The sequence below is a fragment of the Carassius carassius genome, chromosome 36 (genome assembly GCF_963082965.1).
Source record: "Carassius carassius chromosome 36, fCarCar2.1, whole genome shotgun sequence".
In the NCBI taxonomy this organism is placed as follows: domain Eukaryota; kingdom Metazoa; phylum Chordata; class Actinopteri; order Cypriniformes; family Cyprinidae; genus Carassius; species Carassius carassius.
Genome location: NC_081790.1, coordinates 14,585,664 through 14,605,692, shown reverse-complemented (window position 1 = coordinate 14,605,692; position 20,029 = coordinate 14,585,664). Strand labels below are relative to the sequence as shown.

The following is a 20,029-nucleotide window of genomic DNA, read 5'->3' as shown; positions in this document are numbered from 1 at the left end:
TTGTCATTATCTACCAATTTAGAAGATTTTAAAGGTGTTTTCTTGCAGTGAAGAATGACACTAATTAGCCTGGAGCCAGCTTCTGGAAAATAAAGCTATAAAATTTGTCATTTTGACCCCAGTAATTTAAACCTCCAGAATATGATTTTTTTTTTTTTTTTTTTACAAAGGTTTGTGTCTCAGGTAATTTATGTCTTTGTTGACTACTTAAATAGCCTTTTAAGTTAACATCCAGCCACCACCCCCCTCCCCACCCCTTATAAATCCAGAATGCCCATTGCACGACTATGGACACATTTACAAATCACCATAAAATCTTACTGATTGACCTAAAATTTGAAAAGTATATATATATATTTGGTCTTATATTTGTTTTATAATATTTCTTAGTATATATTTTTGTGATCCATAACATTTGAAAAGAAAAAACTATTTATTTTATCAAGGATAGTAACACGAGTTATGTTTGCGGTCAATTTGACCCCGGGAAAAACAAACATAATTTCAAATATTTAGAAGGATTTTATTTTTAAACAGAACATCATCACAATCAAAACATCAGTAAGGAACACATAACAGTCCTTTTTGTTATCAAGAATTGCAACATACATAATGTGTGGGGTCAATTTGACCCCAAGAAAAACGTCCTAGGTTACGTATGTAACCATGGTTCCCCGAAGGGAACGAGATGCTGCCTCTGAAACGCTATGGTAACGCCCTTCAGCGTGACCAGCTCTGAATAATATGTGAGATCAGTCTCATGAATGGGCGTGACGTCATAGGCGGGTGACGTAGCGACCAGGAAGCTATAAAAGAATGTGAGGTGGAACGAGCATCAGCTTCAGGAATGAAGCGAACTCTGGCAGGGATGCCGGAAGTATGGCTTTGAGACGCAGCATCTCGTTCCCTTCGGGGAACCATGGTTACATACGTAACCTGGGACGTTCCCCTTCAGGAACTCAAGCTCCGTCCAAAACGCTATGGGAACGAGAATGCCCACGCCGCCAGACTTGCAAGTCCCTGCCTATTGTGTATACAAGGAGCACAATTAAGGCAAGAGAAAGAAGAGCCGTGAGTGGCTCGCAGATCTAAACCATAAAATCTGCATTGCAGATGTCCTGTATAGACACACCTGACAAGAAGGCCTTGGAGGCTGCCATACTTCGGTTCAAGTGAGCCTTGACTCCCAATGGTGTGGGGAGATCAGAGCACTCAAGGTTTTATGATAGCATCCTGATCAACCACTTCTTCTGGCCGCAGGCCTCAGCCTCAGTGCACCGCAGAGGAAACATGTAACCAGAGGGTGTCTGCCCACTGAATGGCCACCAAGAGGTGCGCGGTAGACTGTAATGGCCACCACGTAGACCCTCAGGGTCGAGTGGGTCAAACCTGCAGAGAGAAGGGCCTGCAGGAACTCCAGAACTGTCCCAACTGGGCAAATAACTGGGTCGAGCTGGCAGTCTTCGCGCTAGGAGGTGAAAGGTTTCCACCTCAAGGTGTACAGTTTCCTCATGGAGGGAGTTCTGGATTGAAGGATGATCTCAGCAACCTCGGTTGAGAGACCAAAAGCTACAAGATGTGTAGCTTCCAATTAATGGTATGATGAAAAGATGAAATGCTGATTTTATATCTTGGACATGGCTGACAGCATATCTAGTAGGCCCTGGAACCATTTTGATGACATTAGCAGCACTAATACCCTGTTGTTCAGGTGGTGAGAAGGATCATGATAACTTTCCATTTTTGGAAGGTAATGGGTTTGTGGGTGGTTGAGAGACAACAGGAGGGTCAACATTAGAGTCTCATTCTCAACTGAGGAGGACGCCTCATAATCAAGGTCCTCAATATTATCATCAGTCTCAGACACATTCTCCTCTGTCACTTTCACTGTCAAAATCTCAAAATCTCATTGACAGAAAATCTTTGCTTAGATGTAATTTTCAAATGAGAGAGATGGAGAACATAGAGAGCACACAGAGCACAAAGAGAAATGGTTTAGAACGCTTCTGTTCATGCTTTTATAATGTTTGCTCCTCCCCTTTGTTTGGTAAACCATGAGAATTAGGTTTTCCCATCCCCACAGCATGAGAAACATCTAAGTTCTCATGAGAATTATGTCCCATGTCATGTGAACTACTTCAGATACGGTTATGTCAGGTAGAGCCCTAAAACAGAGGAAAGTTTTTTTGAATATAATATTGAATATGTAAAATTATAGTGAACATTATATAATTATAACATGTTATAGTGACCTCAATAAAACAACTAAAACAAATTTGTGTGAAATTTCTATATTTCGTATGCTTTATACAGCTAAGAGTCTTGGGTCAAATTGACCCCAAGGAACACCGATGCTACAAAATGTGTACAGGACATTTAAAAAATATCAGCAGGTTAATTTTATGTTTACAGAGTTGTCCCAATTTAAATTAGGAAAATTCATTGAATCTGAAGAAAATTAGTTTTTTTTAAATAATGTATTTATAGACGTTAAATATTGAATGGGGTCAAATTGACCCCAAAGTTAATAGGAGGCTTAAACTTAAAATACGCCATAATTTGTCCTCATAGAGGTAAGAGTATACATCATTTGGAACTGCAAAGTATCTACTTTTATTTGTGTGCACTCACAATATCAACAAAGCATTGCACTTTAGTAAAATAAATAAAACAAACACAGGGTGGCTTTCTGCAGTCACAGTTGTGCAGAAATGCCTCACAAAAGCAGAACCGAAACTCAGCAAATACTTACCTCACTGACATGATAAATATATTTATAAAATGATATAAATTACTACTTTAAAACGAAATAATTGGCTGTGCCAAGATTATGTTTGCATTAAGTACAAATAGCCTAGAGCGGCATTTTAGTGCCATTCAGAAAAAATAACTAAATAAGATTAACGTCATAATATTTCAAGAATAAAGTCAAAATTATGACAATAAAATCATGCTATTGCATGAAGTTAGGGTGAAAATGGAAATGAAAACACATTTATACCATAATTAAAACAGTTTGTGAATGGTCACGTAATATTATTTACGTCAGAAAAATCAATAAGTTATGGGGAGCCCATATCGTCTGGGGGACGCCTGTGCAATTATTATTTTTTTTTTGCACATTGGCCCGGGGCTGACTTGCTACAACACTGATGTCAGTGTTAACCACTCTATGGTTAAAATAAGCAATTTGCCTTTAACAACAACAACAAAAAAAGTCTAAAATAAATCTGCTTTTATTAGACTACTTATATGCCTGGAGCCTTTATCTCTTTACAGTGTAGGCCTACAGGATTTTCAAAAGTCAAGATTTTTGTGTAAAACACTGTATGCAGACTATGCACCTTTAAATGATCGGCCCAATAACAACATAATGAATTTAAGAAGTGAGTTTTATTAATCACAAGCATACTGTTCAAGAATTCACACAGGATTTGCACCGGTCCCAAACCATCGGGACATTACATGAATTCAGTAAATGAAATATGTTTCACTTCAAATTCCAGCTGTCTCCAAAACAACCACAAACTCCACAGAAACTAAAATGTGTGAAAAACATCTGAACTCAGCTTCCAAGAAATCTTTTTCAATAGTTATAAACAAAATAAACAAAAGAAAGAGAACTGGGAGCAGAATAATACTGGAATTGGAGAAAATGCTCTTTTGGCAGTCAGTATTTGGTACAGCTATCCCTGCTTTCTTTTCTTTTTTCTCTCAAAACCACAAATTTTCCCTCACAGTGACATATGCAGGGACATTGGGCTGTGTGACCCATAATGTAGGCTATACCTCGCTTTCTAACTTACTATATAAATCAATAATATATCGCACATGTCTAGTGAAATTATGAATTTCCAATTCCATCTGCTGAATTAACACTAGTGCTCTGTCCTCCTGAAACATTATTTCATTCTACATTTAGGCACTAATACATAATAGAATATCTATGTCAATGAAAAAGAAAAAAAACAAAACAATGAACAACTACATGTCTATTTACAGTAAAATATATAATATTAGATATGCGTGACCAAAACAGTGAGCGCAGAACATTATCATTCCTCTCAAACACCTGTTATTTTCTAATCTTGACCTGGTTTAAGAGCGATGAATTAGATGTGAATTAGAAAAATTGTTCTGCATATTCCAATTAACTGCTACAGCATTAAACGATTGAAAACAGCATTATTGTCACCGTCTACAGAGGAAGGCACTTAAGAGGAATGATTTATGATTCTCTTCAGAAGTTAGCTTCAGAAGTTTTCTGAGAACATGGTAGAATAAAATAAAATGGTTTTACTCAAAATATTATCAATAGCATTTCGTTTCAGCGGATTGCACCCTTTAACATCTTCAAAAGTATGTGTGAATAGTCCAAATTTATCCATTATCATTGCTATGGAAGTGTACATTGTTCCAGATTGTTAATGTATTAATAAGGCAGATCCCCTCTGTACCATGACCATTTCGCTTTTCCATGGAAAGAGTGTCATATTTGCCTCATTCAACGTTTGGTTAAACCAGAAACTTCTTATGCACAGTGTAGCTCACAGTGGATCTATTTACAACCAGTACAGTTAGCCAACAAACAAACCCTGTTAAGTTAAAAAGTAACACAGAGAGCGTTTCTCACTCAAATGTGGAGCGAGAAAAATAGAAGAAAAAATTATAATAAAAAATAAACAACCTAGACAGTATATTCACTATATACAAGATAAACAGCTAGCATAGAAGGACACTTAAAATCAAGGATACGCAGCCCTGGTCTTTCAAAATATTCTGAAGATACTCACTGTCTAAGACTATCTACAAACATGAACATGGAACGTCCTTTCACGATTAACATGAAATCCCAGCAGTATAGTAAGTACATAAGACCTTTGATTGAAGCCGGTGTCGCTGGATATACCATTGAAAGGATTTAAAAACTGAACGGAAAACAAAACATCCACACATCGAGTGGTCTTGTACATTACTTTTTTTGTTGAATGACTAAAACAGAGTTTGGGATGTTGGTGGAAATGGTTTCTTTCATAACCAAATTAAAAAGAATAAGTACTGGCTTCCAGGTTAGTATTTTACAAATATTTAAAAAAAGTAATTCTTGTATTTTTTATTTGTAGGCATTTTAAAATATATTCCATCAAAAATAGTCTGACAAATTTACCTAGTACAAAATAAATGTTTTAAAAAGACAGAAGATTCGAGGAAAACGTTTTCTTGCTATATGTCTGGTTCTACTGAAATTGGACAATACAGTAGGTGAAATTTTAGTAAAAAGGGGCTGTAAAAGTTGAATTAAACAAATAACAAGTGACATATAGTGTCTTTAAACAGTGATCAGACATGATTATTTTTTCACCTTTGGCAAATACAAATTGTGTTGTTGCAGACGTGCCGTAAAGCGAGGCACGTACAATGGCAGCTCCGACGTCGATGTCCTCATTTGGGGATTTGTGTCTGCGAGGTATAATAGCGCCAATAATAACTTTCAAACGAAATTCCACATCTCCTCCATCACCCGTCTTCCTCCTCTCAGATGACAAACGAGGATTTGTGTCGGAAATCCCCCTGAAAGAGAAAAGATTGAGTAAAGGAGGTTAAACTCTTGGAAGCCTTAATAAAAAAATAACATCTCTCTATTTCCCCATACCTCATCCTCTGTTCTGACATAGTCCACTCCATCTCCTTTTGCGGGAGCTTTGTAACTGAGGAGAAAAATAGAACCTGTCAGTTTGACATCTGCAAAACCTTTTTGTATTTTAAATATCTGAACAGACTACATGTGATGTTAGGACTGAGCTGGAAACATTCAGGAACTCCTTGGGTGATGAAATGGAAAAAAGCTATAAAACGGTGAGTCAAAACTGCTCTGGGACAGAGTGTGACTCAGAAGTCGCTGTCAAAGTCGTGTGCTTACTTGTTTCCCGTCTGCTTCTGGCTGGTGAAGTAGCCTCGTTTATAGGCACAGAAGATGCCCACTGTTATACACAGAAGCACCGTCACCACAATCACTACGCCCAGGATGATTCCAGCTATGTTGATGTCATCTGCAGATAAAGGCCAAGTGTGAGATCATGGCTTTGCAGGGTGTCCTTATCACATGTGAAAAGGTGAGCAAAATACGTACAAACTTCCATCATCTGCGCTCCACATTCAGAGAACCCAGCCTCATTCCTGGCTCTGCAGTAGTATTCTCCAGCATCCTCCTTCCTGACCGCATTGAATTTCTGAAGATCATACATTACAGTGGTTTAAGTTGACGACTCGTTTTGGATAATGTTCGGACTCGGTATGATTTAAAAAATATCTCTTTTTATTTAGTTAGGATGCATTAAACATTATAATAGTTTTTCAAATTATAATTGTATTTGTAATTGTAAAAAAAAAAAAAAAAAAAAAAAAAAAAAACATTTGACAGAAATCATTTGACAATGGATAAAAAAAAAGAAATGTGTAAAATAAACATACTTACACTTTAGATGACAAGGTATTTTTCACAAATAAATAAATATTTAATAAAAAAAAAAAAAAAAAGAAGTAAACACTGTAATCAACAGGACACTAAGTATTCTGGGAAGTTTGTGTGCAATGGGAATAATATTTTTCAAATAAAGCCAGGGTAACCCTCATTTTACATACCAGCACACAGTGAAAATGATATGAATATGACAGTGGGCAAATGCGTGAAGCGCAACATAATTTGAAATCACGAGTTTAAATAAAAAAACATTCAATTCACACGGACTGATTGTTACACAGAGAACACGCGATCATGCTGGATACACATACACACTTCACAAGATCTCACAGCTGGATTCGACTAAGTTTGCAAGGTTTGTGAAATTAAATGTTCATTAGTCATTCAAAGATTTGTTTAAATTATAAAAATGCGTAATGTTATTTGCTTAATGCTGAAGGCAAATGGGAAAGTATTATAATGTTTGCCTTTCTATTACTAATAGGCCTAATATAAAAGCAATTGTTATAATACTTTATGTATACATGAATTCCTTTGTTTAATCATTCTATCTGATTATTAGACAGACTTGTTAGATACTTGTTAGAAAGAACTGTTTACGACAACGATGAACAACAGAGAGCGTGTGAGCGCTGTGTGCGCTCAGGCGCTGTCGCGCTAAGCGCCGTCAAAATATAAGTCCCGCGAACACATCGGCCAAGCAGAAAAACTTATCGGCCGATATTTGGCATTTATCAAATAACTGCATCGGCCTTAGAGATATATTGGTCGACCACTATTTTAAACATTTTGTGCATTTAAATTTTTTTTTATTATGTCTAAAATCGGTCAAGAAAAAAATACTAAACTTTTTTGGTAACATTTTAGTATAGGGACCCATTCTCACTATTAACTACTTGCTTAGTAGCATACCTATTCATAACATATTGGCTGTTTATTAGTACTTATAAAGCACATATTCTGAATGATCACATACTACATCCCTAATTCCTAAACTTAACAACTATCTTAAGATTAAAAATCAGCAAATTAGAAGTATACTGAGGCAAAAGTCATAGTTAATGGTTTGTTAATAGTGAGAATTGGACCTTAAAATAAAGGGTGACCACTTTTTTTTTTTTACAAATTAATATACTAAATGTTTAAATATTTTTAAACTTTTGCATCAACTAAAATGTTTTTAGTCACCCAAGATTAGATTCCAAAACTTATTAAAATTAATTAATATGACATGATGAAATTTTAACTGAATTTAAAGGACTTTCTCATCAAAAAATGAAGCCTAGAAGCATCTTTGTGTATGTGTATGTTATAAAAGTGTTGAACGAGGCTCTTGCAGATCTTAAAAGACACAGTAAACTCTTCAGAGGTTGTCTCCTCAGAGGGAAGAGGCTGTTCTGCAGCGCAGGTCAGACTTTAAAAAGTGGTGTGAAGGTTGACGAGGGCACAGAATACAAATGGTGGAGAATGGCACTCTGGAATGTGCAAATGAGGGCAGCAGATTCCCTTCATGGCTGAGCCCATCGCACATCAACTGGCTCCCCAAAAATATCCCTGTGCCTACCCCATTGCCTCTTTTTCTGAACTCACCAGAGTGCCAGTCTCTCCGCTCAAGGTGTAGGTGGAGTTGAAGAACTTTGGGCTGCTCTTGGGATCGTCTGGGATTTCCTCCTTGTTGCGAAACCACTGGTATTGGGACTTTGGGTAGCCCTCGTCCTCCAAGCAATGCAGCTCTGCCGGTTTGCCTACCGGGACGGACTTGGGTACAGAGCATCTGGGCACAACGGGCTTCACTGCATGGCACACATAAAAAAAATCATATCAGAGAAGAGAAAGCATCCTCACATGCACCTTAGTGACTCCAACTGCAAACATCCTGGCCAACTGAACATGCTGCTCTTTCCCCTTTTAGACCCCTGATTAAACTCAGATGCAGTTTCAGAGGTTTCCTCATATAGCTCTGAACACGCCCTGTAGAGTTAGAGCTGCAAGCATCCTCAAATGTGCGCCAAGGGTGGGTGCGTTGGCCCGCCGCTCTGTCTCATGTTACATCATAGCAGTTGGGAAGTACAAACAATGCTACGTCTACAACAAATTCAAAATTCCTCTCAAACGTATGTATACTTTGACACATTATAGCACATTATGGACTGAGCAATTAATGAATGCAGAATTATTTGAGAGGAGCCCTCACCTCTTACAGTGAGTGAGATCAAAATCTCATCAAAGGATTTCTGGTCGTTTGGGGCAGTGACTTCACAGCGGTAATCAGCAGTGTCGGCTCTTGTTGCGTTGAGAATGAATAAGGACGCAGGTTCTCGAATTCTTGCTCTCTTTTCCAAGTCACCTGGAAAAAATACAAAAATTTGGATGATTCACAGTTGAAAAGGTGGAAGAAAAGCTGCTACATAAGTGTTTTTCATTAAATGTGGGACTTAAAATTATACTCCAAAAGTTAAAATCCTTACTAAACACTGATAGAATGTGAGAAAACACAATCGTTTTCAACATTAGCTGAATAAACAAAACACATGAACACTTTAATAATTTTCAATTTGATATAAGTAAAAGTTTAGCTATCTTGACCTAACAATAAACAACACACATTAATTAAATGCAGGTTAATTTGTAATAACTAATATATGACAGTAATAACATATAACATAATAAATACTACATTATTGACTGTTTATAAGTTTTTAATATATAATTAATAATATATATGTATATATATATATATATATATATATATATATATATATGTATATATATATGTATGTATATATATATGTATATATGTATATATATATGTATATATATATATATATATGTATATATATATATATATATATATATATATATATATATATATATATATATATATATAATCTTACAGACCCGAATCTTTTAATAGTGGTTTATGTAAAAATTAACATTAACCAACATTATTAAATCTTGTAGAAATATACTGTAATTTCATGTCAAGTATTGCATTAACTGAATGTTAGCAACTTGAACCTTATTATAAAGCATTACTCAATGTGTTGTATGGCACAGTATTCAGTAGAGTGTTGTATAGCTTACCTGCTATTTCTTTTTCAAAATATACATAACTTGGCTCTCCTTTCTTAATCTTCTTCCATTCTATTCTTGGATTAGAAGTGGTGATTGACTCTATCATGCAGGACAGCTCGATCGCTGCATAGGGAGAGAAAGCGAAAGAGCTCGTGAGCAGTTCCATTAGCCTGTTTAATGTTAAAATCAGCAGCTAACGACTGCTGGGGAGCAAATTACTCAGCCTTACATTCAAACTCATTGACCCATGGTTTAGCATTCGTCGTCTTGAGGATGACTGCCAAGGTGCTGATGTAGCCTGCAGTGAGAAGACACAAACAAACATCAGTTTTAGGTTGAATTAACAACTTGACATTAGGGGGTGGGGGGGTATCGTTACGGTCTAAACCACATGTGATATTAGTACCAATGTATATATGATTTCTGAAACTCAATTAACTTCTACCCTGACAGCACACATTCTTCGAATCACTGTGAGCTGTGAACGGATATATTACCAGCCATTTTTAGTTTCACTCTCACAACAAACATCACTAATGTAAAAGCGTTTCACCACAAATAATTGTGTAGACTGACAAGCAGTCTCAGTTCTGTTATGAAAAACAGCTGGCTGCTTTAAAGTGAAGGCCAGGGGGCTCGCTAAGTGCATGAAGTCGCTAATAAACATGCTTAATCAAAAAGGTCAACTTTGAAGTTCATACTAATTTTAGAAATTTGTGTCTCATCGTTTTTGTCCAACATCAAGAAAATGTTTAAAAGAATTTAAATGAATCTATTAATCGAGGTTCACAGAAGAAGACAAAACAGTGTTATATTTGCATAGAACATGACCTATAAACCTTATCACTTTCTTTACCACTTTAAAAAGGTTAAAGGTTAACTCTCTATGAATAGCTGGTTGGGTAAAAGCAATTTTAGCAATCAAACACCATTTACAATCAGATACTGGAATAAGATCATTTTGTGTCATAATCTTTAATATAACTATCAAAAACATTGTTTTTTTTATGACAGAGCATATATTCAGGGCACTGAAATTTTAATGGCCATTTGATTGCTAGGGATAATTTTTATGAATCTTTGATGATTGTATTTTGGGCCAAGGCTCTTGAGAATTCATCCATCTAACACAGAACAAGGGTAGCAATACAACAGAAGTAGCAGCAAATATGACTGAGAAAGCACATCAGTGTGTTGTGGTAAAAAATTGAGAAAGACACACATTTTACTTTTATTTCGGTTTTAGTTTTAATCTTTTTAGTACTTTAACTTCAGACTTATTTCACTTATTTGCAAAGGCAACTTTTTATACTTTTCATTAAATATTTTAATATATTAAAGTTTAAGTTTTTCAATTAAATTTCAGTTACGATAGAATAATTGTTTTAGTATTGGATAATAACAACACTGGTTTACTCTAATGAAATCAGCATGCACAAACAATAATTTTCCAGACTAGATTTGGAATAATTGTCACATATTTTTAGCCCTATTTTGAGACCATTGTAATGACAGATAAGGGTCTGAATAGACTGTAAAGCTAAAACAATGTTGTTTATTGTGTATAAAACAGTATGCAATGGATGTCATACTTTAAAATATAAAATATTGTCTTCACAATTTCCTTTAGTCAGATAGATCAATTAGGCATGACTAAATATTAGTTTTTAATTTAGAACTTATAAGAGGTGCAGATCAGTGCAATGACGTAATCGGAAAGGATGCAGGATGCCCCCCCCCCACCCCTCACACACACCTCACACACAAACACATCCACACAAGCTTACATCCTCTTTTTCAATCTTATCCAGCCATATGGAGGACACGAAGGCCACTGGCCACTCTAGACGGGCAGGAAGTGGTGGTGTTGTCTCCCGTCTCCTTTTTCTGCCTGCCACATCCTGTCCTAACATATCATCAAATAGGAGGCTGGTGCTCACCATAGCTAGTGTCAGTAATGTTCGCCTCCATACACCTCACCTCACCAGTGATGTAAAGTCTGTCCTGTCGGGTGAAGTGTCTGTGGTCTGATGCCATTTGAGGAATAATTGAGCCCTCAAACAAGGCAGGTGCTCTATGACCTACATATCCTGACCTCTCTCTTCCTGTTTGGAGAGCACAGCTGGATGAGATGTGACAATCCTAGCACAGCTTTAATCTTCTACTTCTTCCTTTAGAGGCATAACTGTTGGTTCTCTTCAGTAATCTTAGTGTAATGCCCCGGTAAAATCCTAGGCATTACAGAACTGAATAATATAATAGAAAGAGAGAGAGAGAGAGAGAGAGAGATTTCCATATCACCGCAATGGATAGTATTTGTGGCACAATGTTGATTATCAAAAAATGTAATTTCCACCCATCCCTTTTTTTACTTTTTAAAAAAGGGTCTGGCTAACATTGATGTACTTATATTGGAAGTGAATTGAGCTGTAAACACTAAAATACTGTTTCAATATTTGCCACAAGACGTAAACAATATGCATTTTAACATGATTTGATTGTGAAAAAATGCTTACAAACATTTTAAGTGTGAAGGTATATCAAGTTATATTTATGTATTTATGTGATCAAATAAATACATAAAAACAGTAATATGTTTAATATTATTACAATTTAAAATAGAAATAATTGATTTTTAAAATGTATTAAAATACAAAAAATATATGTGATGGAAAAGCTGAATTTTGAGCAGCCTTTACTACAGTCTTCAAGGGTCACATGATCCTTTACAAATTCTAATTTGCTGATTTTGAAATCTTTTGTAACGTTATACATTTCTTAACAGTCACTTTTGATAAATTAAATGCATCCTTGATAAATAGAAATATTACTTCCTAAAAGATATCATCAAACTTTTGAACTAGTGCTTTTTAAAAAAATATATGCTTCACATTTCTGCTCTTAAATCATTATTTTATCATTTATTTTCTTTTTCTTTTTAAGAAAAGGAGGGACAAGTCTAAATTAATATTTTGAAGCAATCAACATCATGCCTGGAATGCTTCTTCAAAACCGCACGAATGGACCACGCCACGATGGTGAAAAAGGTCAACAAAGGGGTCGGCCTATTCGAGGAAGCCATTTTCTAATCCTGGCATCGACACCTAACTCAGCATGATGGCTTATGGAGAAACATTACACCACAGAGAAATGAGTTATACGGCCAGAATCATGGGGTTGTTTGGACAACCTCCACAGCGCAGAGTTTAAACCCCACCACACCCTGCATCGAGATCTGCAACCGGCCGAAACACATTCTGCTCTGATGCAGCCTGTCAGAGAGCATTCAACACATGCGGTTCACTCAGCAATGCATGAAGTGGATAATATTCCTTGTTATTTTTGAACTGCAGCATTGATTCATTTTGCAGGGGGGAGGGGGGTGGGGGTGTTCACTGGCTGAGAAAGAGATGCCCACAGAGCCATTCATTACACATCCCGGGTCTACTTCACTGGGATTTGATTGGATGTTGATCGTATCCAACTGGAATAGATTCTAAAGCTGGAGAAGCCATATCACATGGAGAGCTGAACTCGGGCTCTGCCCCCGCAGCTTTAAAATGATCCGCATGTTTGTAGTTCTGAACAATTCATGATGTGGAAGAGGTCGCAAATCCTCTTCCACTGACACATGGATAACTGCACAGCAATATTCCCAGTGTGACTTCGCTGAGGCGTGTGTTTCTTACACAACACCCTCCGATCCTGTACGAACACTTGTGTAGATGCATGGTATAAACTTGAGTGTCGGATTTCGAAACCATTGAGAAATAACAAAGGAGACAACATGTTTTAAATTCACGGTTCATCTCATGGGCATTTTGGCATTTGTTTTTGGTTGACGCTGACAGAAGGAATTAAGACTCTGTTCTGAATCCTATAGGGCTACCTACCGCCTACATAGGCAGCTGGCTTCTAAGGGAGCATCTTAATGGACAAAAAGCGAGCCTCACAGTGACTGACTGATTCAGACAAATTCTGGGAAAAATGGTTTAAATTATAGTTATAATCAACTTTTCATCTGCCATCTTGGATTTTTTTCCCCAAAGCTGTACATATGAAAGTCACTTTACTCCATGCAAAAATATTCATGCCCACTGTATATCAATATTCTCTAATAAGCACACATTTACAAGAGAAAAAACCCATGTGAAGATGCATTTCTGTTGAGATAAGGCTACTCATGAAGCCAGTCACCTCAATACTTGACGTGGCAGTGTTAAACCCCCTCTACAAATAATCTCCTGCGTAGGACATCCCACCTGCTCTAGGGAAAGTAGCTTAGCTGACCTCTTAGAACTCATGAAAACAACGCCATCAACAGAAGTGTAGTGTTTTAAGCTTTGAGTCAGTAATGGTGGTGTTTTTACAGCTGTGGACGGCTCTTACTCTCCTGATGCTGCCCAAATGAATTACCTCAGCCGTCTACATTTTTATCTCCTTTATTTACACATTTAGGTCTGCTGTGGTTTTATTTGCATGGGTGTTACTAGTCAGAAAGGTTAAACAAAGACTCTTTTGAATAAGTGCATAAGATTAAGGAAGAAATCTTCATTTTTAAAGGTCTGAAGTTGAATATTCAGTCGGTTACAGTCTAAAAAAACTCCCAAGTTGCTGGAGAAATGACAGTAATGATCTCTTGCTCTGCCCTCAGGCTCATCAGTTACATCTAATCTCAAGTGAAGACATCTAATAATGAAAGCTGAGAAGAAGTTACCTCAGGGAACTAGACACAGTCATTACATCGGCTGTACATCTTGTTCATTTCTATGTAACCCTCATGTTGGATCTAACTTTATTCTCTGGTTTTCATTCAATTGAGAAAAATGATTCTTATACATAACATATTCCCAAAGTCCCATTACTGTTGTGAACTGTTAGATTTCTATCAAGGAAGAAATAGGTTTGCTTCTTGTTCCACCAAGACTAAAAATAGTATAAGATAAGGCAATCTCCACAACGAAAATACCTCTGATATTCCTTCAGCTGCTGAGCAAATGTCACTAGGCGTCACTTCAAAGTGCAAGTGTAGAACAAGCAGGCATTCCTCTTGAACTGCACCTCTGATGAAAACACAACACTGACTTGCTGTGGTCTACATTAGGAGGAATGTTCATTGTCTTTATGAAGATGTGCAGCCTTTTTAAAATGACTTTTGATTTTTTTTTTACTTTTTATACTTATAGAGCCTTTACATAAGAAGTGTTCCTGTGTTCAAAAACAAGTAGACGAAAAACAAAAGGAATGAACAGAAAACAGGGGAACTGAGACACCTTTTCAAAAGTTTGACTATTTTTAACTTTACGCAGCATCTTAGAAACACACCACCTGTGGTGGGATGCCAGAAAATGGCATGCAACATCTCAAGACGTCTGTCAACATACAGATCCTATATATGTAATATATGCCAAAAATAAGCTAAACTAAATATATAAATAAAATATATAAGTCACATTCAGTGTGTTAAACATAATTTTTTGACGCAATTTCTGAGTGAGGATTTTTTTCTATGCCATTTCTCTGTGTTCAGACATACATAAATATGTATACATACACCTTTTTAAATATATAATTTCTGTTTATCTGGACAGACAGATAGACCAATAGATATATAGATGAGGTAAATCTAGGTAGACTAGACTGCACGTGCAACAGGATTCATTTGCATTACTTTTAAATTTGGTGGTCTGTGACAGTTCACTTTTTGCCAGAGGCTCTGCTCTTTGCATTTGTAATTTTTGCATTCACGTGTGGATGCTGTAGGCTCTCTTGGAGGTATTTGAGCGCCTGACTCCAGCCGAGCTTCCCTCTGATCTAGCCAGGTCAAAGACTAAGCTTGAACTGAGCCAGTGAGAGAGGGGCAGCGGTGTCACAGAATGCCTGAGTACATGTCACTTTGCGTCAGCATTAGTTACTGCAGGAGGCCCCCTTTCCTTTTGTCCTCCAGCCGACTGGAGTTCATAGGACCGGTGTGCGTATCTCCCATTCCACATCTCAGTCCTGTATCCCATTATGCCCCTTCTGCATGGCAACAAGCTTCAAATGAGGTGAGATTTTGACAGTCAGGTATGATTTAGTGATGGAAGATCAAAATAACGGAGTATGGCTTCAGTTGATTGCATTTGGAAATATTATATTTTGGCATCAAAAAGCAGTACAGTGAAATGTATTTCACAGATAGGTCATATTAGGAATACTTTCCACCTCACATTCCAGTCACATGAAATAACTAGGCTTGATTATATCACCACTTTTTTCCCAATAAAAATAGACCCCTTGTTTAGTGTCACACATCACATGGTTGAAGTCCACATGGACACCAATCGAAACCTTTGTTTTGTGACACAGTTTCGGGCAGTGGGAGTGAATGAATAGTAAATTAATCAGGACAGGGCCTGATGGCAGAACAAAAGCATTCCTGATAGCAACAGTACAAAGGCGGATCACTTTTGAGTGGCACAATTAAAAAAAAAATGTATACAAATATTTGCTAAATAGGCCTATTAGAAAATAAAGTTCTGTAAAAATTTTATAAAGATACAATTTTGTTTTATCTTTTAAAACTGTTAAGGTCAAAAATTATATAAAAATACTCTCATTTAATAGAAATAATGAAATAAAAAAAGAACATTTTAAAATAAAAAGTACTATGGCCATCTTTCCACAGTGTTTCTCTGCCTTCAATTTGAGATGCTTGAGCATCACTTCAACCTTATATAAAATGAAATAAACAAAATAAAAATAAATAAAATTAAATAAAAATACAATACAATACAATAATGAAAAAAATAATAATCTAAAGTGTGTGCAAAATGTGTACAAATCTAAAGCCCCCGAGACCCCTATCATCATTAATTCAATATAGTTTTTAACATTCATTTGTTCATAAGTAAATGTAGGAAAAGCCTTGACGTATCAACTTGATCTGTAAGTGCTTTTCAAGCTATTAAAATGGCCCTGGGGTCTCAGAGACCCCCGCACAGAACATGAGGGTTAAAATGCAGCCTCGATTAACCACCATCATTGAACGTCTCCCAACACAGGTTCGTGATTATTCAGAGGGCAGTTATATGTTGCAAGACCATGAGTTATTTTCCACAGGGGTGAGAACAGGTTACCGCTGGAGAAGCCTTTGCTATTTATAGCAGTTGTCAACAGCAGGCAGAGACTGTGTGGCATACTAATTGGTTGCATTTGCAGGTAAGTCAGAGCTGTGCATCTCCTCCTGTACCATTCATAGGCAGCTGGGATCACTGACCGTCCCCCAATAAGATCTACTGGAGGCTTAGTTTTCACCCTCGTGGCTCCCGGATGCCATTTCAGCAACTGCTTTTCACAGAAACTGATAATGAGAGATATGAAATGCATTTGCATATATGCACACAATATTTAGACTATGCTTATCTCCTCTGTCAGTGATAAAAGGCCTTAATTTAGCTCACCGAATCAGCTGATCGGAGGATCCCGTATTCGCCGTGAAGCTCCAGCCGAAATCTGTAAATCGTGTCGCACTCGGCTCCAGAATTAGCCGCTCACTGCTTTCAGCACAGATGGCGTCATCCCCGCTCACTGCAAATGCCTCACATTCTAGAACAAGCACACTGACCTCTTCCTTAATCCTAATTAGGACTGTAATTTCTGCCAGAGCCTTCTTCAAGAGCGGTGGCAGTACAAGCGTGTGCCTTGAAACATAAAGAAAAAGCTTGTCTTCTCTAACTTGTGACATTAAACGATATGAGATGGTGATGCGTCCAGATTTCTGACGATGTCTTTATGATGATGTATTAGAGGAATACATACAAACGTCATTGCAGCCGTACTGTGGTCTGCACGCTTCTCTAAATAATGGGCTGTGATAAATACATAGGCAAATTGGGCTAAATCCCGAGCAGGCTTAATAAATTTGAGAGTGAGATGAAGTCTAAAGTACATTAACTCGTATATTCTCTCAGCTGTTAGAGTCCTAAAAGGGCCCAGTTCTGGAAACAACATCTATTGTTGAGCATGCGATTGTGTAGCAAAGCAGCGAGGTGCGGATTGGCTGACAGCTGAATAATGCCACCCCACAGTGGCTGGAGACTTGTTGAGTTAGCAGGGATATGTACATAATCCTCCTCACTTCCTGTTCAAAAGAATTGCCCCACAATGCAATGGGGTAGGTGAAAAGAGCACCCTGCGGGGTGACTCTTTACATGTCACAAGTGTAGTAAACTTGTGGCAAAAGTTTTTTTGGGTATATCTTGGTAAAAGGTTATCTAAAGAATTATACAAAAATATTTGATAAAATATAACAAAAACTAATTTTAACCCTCAAGTACTGTTGTGTATGTAAATATATTACTAAAAATAAAAATAAAAACTATGATGGACAGGCCACTTTTCCATAGTGTTTCCACGTCTATGGTCCAAAATATTGGGATAGGATTTTTTTTTTAATACTTTTTTTGGGGGGGGGGGGTGTAGCATGCTTATCATGTAATTGTAACTTTTTCTCACAATAATCTAAAAAAAATAAATAAATACGTTGTATGACATATTAAAACATATATACCCTAATAAATAAAATAAAATAAAAAAACATAAAATAAAATAAAATAAGAACAGTGGGGTAAACAGGAAAATATCTCAGACTCTATAGAATCACACTCTCACAGAGCAGTGGCTGGACCAGCATCAGGAAGTCTATAAACTGCATAATAGACCCTGTAGCAGCATTCACTCCTCTCTTCAAGATACAATCGGTGCTAAAACAGCAAGCCAAGCAAAAACCCCTGAACTCTCATTGTCTATAGTACAGCGTTGGCCCCCCATAGCATCTCTTGTTAATTGCCTTTTGTTTGCACTCTTGTACAAAAGCCATGTTGTGTAGTGCTACTCGCTGCTCTGAACAGTTGGAGCTGAAGTTGTTGCTGCTGTTTTAAAAATCGTTACCTCTGCCACATGCATCTGTTATAAAATAGAGTGCATTTAAAAATGAAATCGATATGACTATTGGCTGAGGCATAACATTAGTTTGTATCAGTAATTGTGGATTGATTTCTAGTCATCACTTATTTATAATACAGGGAATTCTCGAAAACAACAAGTTAAATGTGCTCAATCATCTTACGTCTTTTTTTAAATCTTGATTTTCTTTTTATTAATTACATTTTCTCTTAGAATCAAATTAATTTTCATAATTACATTTGAATAGAATTTGAAAAACAGCTTATACGCTGCTTATACAAGTACTAGAGTCTGCAAAAAGGTATGTTCATTCGTGACCGCTTCTCTCTTTTCATTTGCAAATGTGCAAATACAGGCCACATTCACTTCTGGCTCTATAGCAACACCATAAAATATGCCTTCTCTCTCCAGCACCATCACTTTGCTTCAGTACCAATGATGAACTAGCACAGAGAGTTTTAAATCAGGACCGCAAACCCAATCAATCCATGAGCACTGTTTTGCAAATACTGTATATAGCTGGTTATGCAAGCCTTTCATTTGGAAAACAGCCAAACACGCAGACGTTGAGGTCTTCAGCAACACTAAAATCCAGCAGAAAACCTATTTATCTGAGGATATTAATTAACATGAACAGTACTGTGAGAGTCTTCTGGGCTTTTGAATCTCCAAAGGGCCTCTAATGTAAACGGGAGAGGGTTTACTCTCAGTATGATTTATACTGTGTTTAAACCGACTCGGCCTGTTTGAGGAAGTGTACTTTGATGTCAGAATAATGCGCATCCTCATGCCAGATCCACAGAGGTAATGCAGAACAGCCTGGCATGAGGGCCACAGATAATGTGTGTTGGTCTGAGACAACAGACAACAGGTGAGTCAGTATTTTTGAACAGATACGAAAGGTGAGAGGTCAACCAGGGAAAGCTTCTTTTAGGGCTGGATCGACTTTCTACAACTGTTGCAACTTTCTTTGTTTGCTGATTGTAAGTGATTATTCAGCCAAAAATGAAAATTCTGTCATCATGTGCGGTTTTAAACCTATATGGCTATATATAGCCAAACTACCACTCTTTTTTCTTTTTTTGCTATGGGGAATTGGCGATGCTTTATTTAAGTATAAAACTTTATTTTGCAACATCTTCCTTCGGATGAGACGTTAAACCGAGGTCCTGACTCTCTGTGGTCATTAAAAATCCCAGGATGTCTTTCGGAAAGAGTAGAGGTGTGACCTCGGCATCCTGGCTAAATTCGCCCATTGGCCTCTGACCATCATGGCCTCCTAACAATCCCCATATCTGCTGATTGGCTTCATCACTCTGTCTCCTCTCCACCAGTAAGCTGGTGTGTGGTGGGCGTTCTGGCGCACTATGGCTGCCGTCGCATCATCCAGGTGGATGCTGCACACTGGTGGTGGATGAGGAGATACCCCCAGACTATGTAAAGCGCTTTGAGTGCCTAGGAAAGCGCTATATAAATGTAATGAATTATTATTATTATTATCTTGAAAACCCCAAGGCTTATGCTAGA

The 20,029-nt window shown here is 37.2% G+C and overlaps 1 protein-coding gene across 1 annotated transcript in view; it reads right to left on the bottom strand.

Moving 5' to 3' along the window:
• Positions 1-3,374: 3,374 nt before the first annotated feature.
• Positions 3,375-20,029, bottom strand: part of jam3b (junctional adhesion molecule 3b) — a 32,356-nt gene continuing 15,701 nt past the window's right edge. The window contains exons 2-9 of the mRNA XM_059526396.1: positions 9,786-9,854; positions 9,566-9,679; positions 8,676-8,828; positions 8,072-8,274; positions 6,131-6,230; positions 5,921-6,050; positions 5,654-5,708; positions 3,375-5,571 (exon numbers count right to left, since the gene is read on the bottom strand). Coding sequence (XP_059382379.1) covers positions 5,536-5,571; positions 5,654-5,708; positions 5,921-6,050; positions 6,131-6,230; positions 8,072-8,274; positions 8,676-8,828; positions 9,566-9,679; positions 9,786-9,854 — 860 coding nt within the window. The 3' untranslated portion in view covers positions 3,375-5,535. The remainder of the gene's footprint in view (positions 5,572-5,653; positions 5,709-5,920; positions 6,051-6,130; positions 6,231-8,071; positions 8,275-8,675; positions 8,829-9,565; positions 9,680-9,785; positions 9,855-20,029) is intronic.